The 7996-nt window shown below is 36.2% G+C and overlaps 1 protein-coding gene across 1 annotated transcript in view; it reads right to left on the bottom strand.

Annotated features, from left to right (window-relative positions):
- Nucleotides 1-5339: 5339 nt before the first annotated feature.
- The window catches only part of LOC108674157 (bicaudal D-related protein homolog), a 90992-nt gene continuing 88335 nt past the window's right edge, over nucleotides 5340-7996 (bottom strand). Inside the window, exon 12 of the mRNA XM_018162067.2 lies at nucleotides 5340-6568. Coding sequence (XP_018017556.1) covers nucleotides 6398-6568 — 171 coding nt within the window. The 3' untranslated portion in view covers nucleotides 5340-6397. The remainder of the gene's footprint in view (nucleotides 6569-7996) is intronic.

Below are 7996 nucleotides of genomic sequence, written 5' to 3'. Positions count from 1 at the left end.
TCCTCAAGACCCTTTGAAGCCCCCTTATTAAAGTGCTGCTGACGTCAGCAGCGGTGTTGGGTTTTTCCGTGTCAATGCACTAGGCCAGCAGTGCGGTAATTTTTAGCGTTTCGTATATTAAAGATATAGGGACCACCACTAGTGGCCCCGGCGTGCTAAGTCATTTCTAACACTCCATACAAGCTTGTAGATTCATTTTAAACGCAATTAATGAATGATGCATGGCTTCTATTGCATCAAAATGTTAGAAAAATATTTTGAAAGACACAACTCTCGAGGCTATGGTTTTTTCGAAAGTGTATATAGCAGTAGTGGTGGCATGGTCTGCTGACGCTTCAGCTATCGAGCTATTCCACACTGGAGGTCAAAAATTACCATCGCCAGCAAGGCGGTAGCTCTCGACAATTAAAGATGTCTTATATTAATACTCACCCGTTAAGAGGAAGTCTCAAGTGCCCAGCCCGCTGAAGCTGGCCCGTATGAAGCAGCGTTAGCATCTCAAAGAGACGAAGTGACAAGGAGGGACAGGTGAAAAGCAACAGAAACGAAGACACTCGAACAAGAGGTCGCTTATACGGGACGTCGGCCGCCCGCACGAGAGAGACAGAGAAGGGAAATGTAAGGAACCCTACCTACATAATAACGTAATGCAAGGTATCCTACCTACATAATAACTTAACCCCACAACTGATGCCTGCAGTCAGACACCGCGAGCTCAGCGGTGGGGCGCTCAGGAACAATGCGCGAAATACTATAGGACTTCTGACGAGTACAGATACAGGTCAGAAATCCCCCTTGAGGGTCGAGAAGCATCAGCGATGGTAAGACTGTGAGAATTGATGGTGAAATCGTATGAATTAAAACATCGCAACGATTTGTGCTCCTATTCGGTGTTACTCGAGGCTCAATTTTGCTACTCAACACGGGGCAAAAGATCCTCTATTGTTAACCACTCACAACAATTCACAGTCATCAATTCAGAAAGTCGAATGACATCATCGCTGCTGAAGATTAACGTTAATTTCAATAAAAGTTAAATTCAAATTCCGCAAATAATCGAATCAAATTTCGAATTCCGAATAATCTGATTTTTAATTTTCAAATAATTTCAAATTCCGAAAATTAATAAGCAAAGAAAAACGTGAAATGGCGCATGGGATAAAATTCTTGACTCTGGGATAAAATGAAATAACGTGTAGCTTCTTTATACGTGTATGTACAAAGCCCAACATCACAATCAGTGGGGGCGTAAGGCAAACTCTTGTAATTTACCTTAACAACACGAGTGAATAGACACAAATGTTACCATTATAGCTGCATGGAAAATGAAGTACGAGTCATGCTCGTGAAATTCAAGGGCGAAAATTCAAGGACTTAATAGTGTTTTGAGATCAGCTGAGCCAGAATTACATGAACTCTTATTTAGCATCAGCATATGGCATGAATATAGGAGAAAAATATCAAAATTAAGACCAAGTTGGACAGTTGAGTGAAATTTTATCTTCGTTACGGCCCAGGAGTGAGATTTTATCTTCTTATAACCCGAATTTCATCTCGAAGTTATTGCCCCATATATGATTAAATTATGAAAGAGACATGAAAAAAGCGGACTATAATAATGAATGGAGCGGCGTTCATTCATTCTTCCTCACGTCAATATACAAACATGTACGTGTGTGAAAATATATTCATATCATAATTGCATCATAACAATTAGAAACCATAGTTAGTTGTAAAGCTTCGATGATAATTGAATATTTATGAAATTTCTGAAGGTAATTTACAGACAGGCTTAATTTAAATACAATTGGGTGCTCTAACACTTCCGGCGCGAATACACGGAATTAAAATATTACAATTTAAAATAATCTAAAATTCATTACAAGTTTAGGTTCACGAGTGTCAATTGTTACAAAAATGCATAGCGTGCATAGGCTCATTAATTAAAAAAGCCACTTTAAGAGGACGTGAAAAAGTTCTCTAGTCGAAGTTAAAAATATAAAAGACCAAAAAAAAAAATTTTAAAATTTTTTTTCCACTATAACATAAAAATGCGAGGCATCAACTCGACTCACTCAACGAATTCTGTTTATGAATTTTGCTATCATTAACGAGAATTACATAATAAAGTACATTTACTCGACACTTTAATGCAGAAGTCTCGCGTCGCACAATCAGCCAGGAGTGCACCTTTTGCATGTAATATTCATGGCTTGGCTGTATAGGTAAAGAAAACGGCTCAATAGATATTGATGCTAAATGCAAAATGTTACCTTAATAAATTAATATAATAATAACTTCTAATCTTTGGGCAAAGAACTTAAAAAGAATAGCAGAATTGAGCTGCCAAAACTATAATGACGTCGTTGCAGCAACGTTTCAAAGGCCGTTATACGCATCACTAAAATACGGGACTGCAGAGAATATTGCTGCCCATGCAAAGTAGATTTAAATTTAATTAATTTGGGTATCACAATCAACTTCTAACTAAAATTATCATGCTTGACTCAGTTTGTCATAAAACGAATTTATGATTGATAGCTAAATTTGAATGAATTTTGAAAAACCGTTTACATTTCAAGTATTCTCGGAAAGCAATATAAATTCAAAGATCTGAAATGTAAAAAATTCACACATATAGAAACCATTGATAAAAAAGGTTTTATTTTACATGAATAGCATTACTAAAATCAAACATATTAATAACCGATCTACGTCTTCAGAACGAAGAATTCAGCTCAAAAGCATTCACAACCATAAAAAATCAGATGACATAAATGAATATAACTGAACAACGTTAAAACGTCATACCAGTCGGCTTGGTGGAACGCATAAAATGCATGAAAATCATTTTCAAATAATGGCATAGACGAAGCATTTTATCATAGGTCAAATATAGCCAAATGTTTCGTTAATCAAATGAATGATTTCTATGATAATTATTCCCCTTTCAGTAATTCAAAATAAATCGAAGGCAATTTTCGCAATCACTGTCCACATTAAAAAAATAATTAGAGTCGTTCGCCAATTTTAACAACGGAGCAAACGGCAATAATAATAAAATATTATTGCACATATCTTCACAAATATTGCGAAGACGATGAATAAAATGGCGTCATGAAATTTTCATGTATATTACAACATCCAAAATACAGCTTGTGCAGTACTGAAGCAACAAACTGAACACATTTATTCAGTTTATTTAAATTTAGTATTCAATAGTGGTTTACGAGGAAAGCCGCGATAGAAAATATTATTTAATTTCAAGATATCGGCTCGGTTTGCTGGCCAGAAGATGCTTCGATTTTATTAATATTAGTATTAATTTTCATTACCAGAAAAACGAACCATTGTCATTATAATTTTGGAAAATTAAAACATATTTTAGCTGCAATGAAACTAAATGAAAAAGCAACGGATTAAGACGCCAGCAACAATGCAGACTAGCCGTATTATATATCAGAGCTGCACAGTTTAATAAGAGAAACAAACTTAATTAGCTTCTTGAAAATAGTTGATGTGAATTTTCGACGACATAATAAGTACGATTACCAATCATGCGTAATAATGTACTGAATATCTTCAAGCAATATATTTACACAAAGCAATATTAAGAAGTTCAGATCATTTTATGGTATAATACACTTGAAAGATATTTCATTTGGAACCATACAGATTCTGCAGTAACTGTTTACACTGTAAGAACGCAGTTTAAACTGCAGAAACTGTAAGATTATTAAGGATAATAGATATAGAGAGGACGGTATACGTAGGAATGAGTTTCGTATATAATAGGCATCTTAAGAACTATAACACTTAGGCCTATCGAATTAAAATAGAACAGTTAGTAGCCTATCACAGCTCTAGTTCTGTCGCTAATACACTTAACTAGATAATTACTAGCTGTACATGGTTACATATATGATATTGCATGACATATATGATATTGAAGTGCTTACTTGCAAGCTTTATTACCACATAATGTGATAAACGTGTAACGTGACCACCACATAATGTGATAAACGTGTAACGTGACCACATAAACGTGTAACGTGACCTTCACATTATGTGATTAACGCGTAACGTGACCTTCACATTATGTGATTAACGCGTAACGTGACCTTCACATTATGTGATTAACGCGTAACGTGACCTTCACATTATGTGATAAACGCGTAACGCGACCATCACATAATGTGATAAACGTGTAACGTGACCACATAATGTGATAAACGTGTAACGTGACCACATTATGTGATAAACGCGTAACGTGACCACATTATGTGATAAACGCGTAACGTGACCACATTATGTGATAAACGTGTAACGTGACCTCCACATTATGTGATAAACGTGTAACGTGACCACATTATGTGATTAACGCGTAACGTCACCACATTATGTCATTCACGTGTAAAGTGACCATCACATAATGTGATAAACGTGTAACGTGACCACATTATGTGATAAACGCGGAACGTGACCTTCACATTATGTGATAAACGCGTAACGCGACCATCACATAATGTGATTAACGTGTAACGTGACCACATTATGTGATTAACTACGTAATGCGACAACCACATTACTTGATTAACGTGTAACGTGAACATCAGATAATGTTATTTATTAATGCATAATGAGACAATCGCGTTCATGAGGGCATATTACAAACCTGATCCATGACATGGTCTGAATTATTCATACGGAATGAATTTTTCCTGTGTGACAGCAATGAAGGATTTACAGATGCAAAGTTTAAACAATATCAATATGATGTGGAAAAATAAATGGACTGTGATAACTCGAAATGGAACGAAAATGTAAAAATGCATAGGAATAAATGACTGCAGCATATGGATTCTTTCATTCTGAAATAATTTTCACCAGAAAAATAAGGTAGTGGAAAGTATATACATAGAACAGACACAAAAATATATGTTAGAATACATACACACATAGAGACAAATTTCTTTGATTGGAGACCAATTGTTTAAAACGAAAGCCAGAATCCAAAGTTTTCAAGACACATGGCGTTTGCGGTGATTTTTAAAGGCACTTCAACGTCAAATTATTAGGAACTTCAGCGTGATGTTGCAAAGGCACTTCACAAATAGCATGACGTTGTAGAGGCACTTTACAAATAGCGTGACGTTGTAGAGGCACTGGACAAATAGCGTGACGTTGTCGAGACGCAACACGATCAGCGTGACATAGTTGACCAATAGCGTGAAAGTTCTCACAGGAAAGCATGGCATCTGTGGACACGTTGATGTTTCGCCAACGCAAGCACAAAAATGAAAACTAAATTTTTATCTCGAATAAAATTCTTTGAAGCCCCACTAATTGAATAAAATTCTCTGCGTGAAACTAATAAATGAATATTACATATTGAGAAGTACGAGAAATGCACATCACACGGCGTGCAGGACCGAAAGATTTTATACAATAGAAACTTGTTTACAATTGTAATACAATTTGAATATTAACCATTGATTTTAACGGTAACCGATACCAATTCGAGTTCAATCGATTTTCTGAGAATAATATTTTGGAAAGTGGCGAATTCGAAGTAATTTACGAAAACTTAAATCGCAAATGCGAAGAGAACGAAATATGTTCGATTCTTCAGTAACCATATGAGCAGAAGCGAGGCATCTCAGTCGAGAATTGTCTAACAATTAGTTATTTTATATAAAACAGTAAAGAACAAAATAAAATCCGATCCGGAATTTAAAAAGGCATGAACGAATTTGATGTCTGTGCCCAGCGTGATACAATCAGAATAGATTAACTAACAGCCAAAATAGAAGAGAACTAACAAACAGACGAAGACTCTATACGACGCCGTTACATATTCAAAACATTAAAGTTTTCATGGAGCAAGGAAAATAAGTTATGAATACTAGGTGAAAAAATTACAAATGTTGTTACTGGACCACTCCAACTTTCCGGTCTTTAAGAAGTGCATTTTCATGCACACGTTGAAACTTTGCTTGAGATAAACTGACCCAACGAACTCAACGAATCCAACGAACCAAACGAACTCAACGAATCCAACTAACCAAACGAACTCAACGAACCCAAATAACTCAACGAATCCAACGAACTCGATGAACTCAACGAACCCAACGACCTCAACGAACCCAACGAACTCAACGACCTCAACGAACCCAAAGAACTCAATGAATCCAACGATCTCAATGAACTCGATGAACCCAACGAACCCAACGACCTCAACGAACCCAACGAACTCAAAGAACTCAACGAACCCAACGACCTCAACGAACTTCACTTCATCTCCTTTCTCACCCTCAGCAGCATTCATTATTGTGTGTGTCAAATGGCATTGCAAGAATTATCTAACACTATCAGCAAATTAACAACGAGATTATATTTATTTTCTTAGAATATTGAGTAGGTTAAAGAACCTCCTCGTGGATTTCCTAGGCGTGTTCTTCTCGCTCGTCGAGGAGTCGGAGTCCGTAAGATTTCCTTCGCCGAGGCTCAGCTCGTGGCGCGATAATTTCGTGCGCATTTGATCGTCCAGCAGCTGCTGCATGTCTTGCTGCACGCAGAAAAATGCGTGTGAACATGTGGATCAAGGGTCCATATTGATATATGGGGTCGAGGACAGAAAAATGGGTTGAGGGTAAAAATATACATGTGGATCTGGATCAAGGGTGGACAGAATATATGTGTGGAACAAGGATAGACAGAATATACGGGGTTTGAGGATAAAAATATACGTGTGGTAAAAGGGTGGACAGAATATATGTGTGGAACAACGAGTGGATCAAGGGTAGATATTGATCTATGGGTCGAGGACGGAAATAGGGATTGAGGATAAAAATATACGTGTGGATTGGGATCAAGGGTGGACAGAATATACGTGTGGATGGCGATCAAGCGTGGACAGAATATACGTGTGGATCAAGGGTTGATAGGATATATGGGGTCGAGGACGGAAATAAGGATTGAGGATAAAAATATACGTGTGGATCGGGATCAAGGGTGGACAGAATATACGTGTGGATCAAGGGTTGATAAGTGATATATGGGGTCGAGGACAGAAAAATGGGTTGAGGGTTAAATATACATGGATCAAGGGTGGACAGAATGGTCAAGGAGAAACTGAAATTGTAAACGAATTTATAGGGGTTAGAAGTGAGACACAGTATAAATAAGGGTACACAGTATAAATAAGATAAATTTATTCTAGACCTATGATGCAAATAAATTATTTTTTCAGAAAACTGTCTTCGATTAATTTCAGTATACAAACTGAAAAGGTTAAACTTCAACAAAAGTGATAATAACGCTCACGAGGCTCTTGACGGTGAGCGAAGAATTCAATATATTTCAATTTTTGGTGTATGAGCATAGGTACATCAATTTATATTTATTGTTAAGAAGTATGATGATAAGGATGATTATATATGGTTGATAGAAAACTTAGGAGTCTTGCTATGAAGATGATTGGGCTGGTTAAAATATTTCTAAAAAACTAAGAAGTTTCATGATTAGGACGATGTAGTTGATTAAATGGTTGATATAAAACTATGAAGCCTCACGATTGAGATAATTATATGATTAATAGGAAATTGTTGACAGAAAACTAATAAGCATGATGATTGAGATGATTAAATGTTTAATAGAAAATGGTTGACAGAAAACAAAGGAGCCTGATGACTGAGATAATTAAACGATTAATAGGAAATGGTTGACAGAAAACCATGAAGCCTGACGATTCAGATGATTAAATGATTAATAGATAATTATAAGTATTAATTCATGTAATTAATAAAATGATTAATAAGAAACTATAAGTATTAATTCACGTAGTTATCAGACCTGCCACTGCTCTAGCTGCTGGGACAGCTCCACCTTCTGCGTGATAACCTTACATGATGATTAAAATGATTGAATGATTAATATGAAACTATAATTATTAATTCACGTAGTTAACAGACCTGCCACTGCTCGAGCTGCTGGG

This window comes from Hyalella azteca, unplaced genomic scaffold (genome assembly GCF_000764305.2).
Source record: "Hyalella azteca isolate HAZT.00-mixed unplaced genomic scaffold, Hazt_2.0.2 contig17999, whole genome shotgun sequence".
Lineage (NCBI taxonomy): Eukaryota > Metazoa > Arthropoda > Malacostraca > Amphipoda > Hyalellidae > Hyalella > Hyalella azteca.
This window is presented reverse-complemented; position numbering and strand designations above follow the sequence as displayed.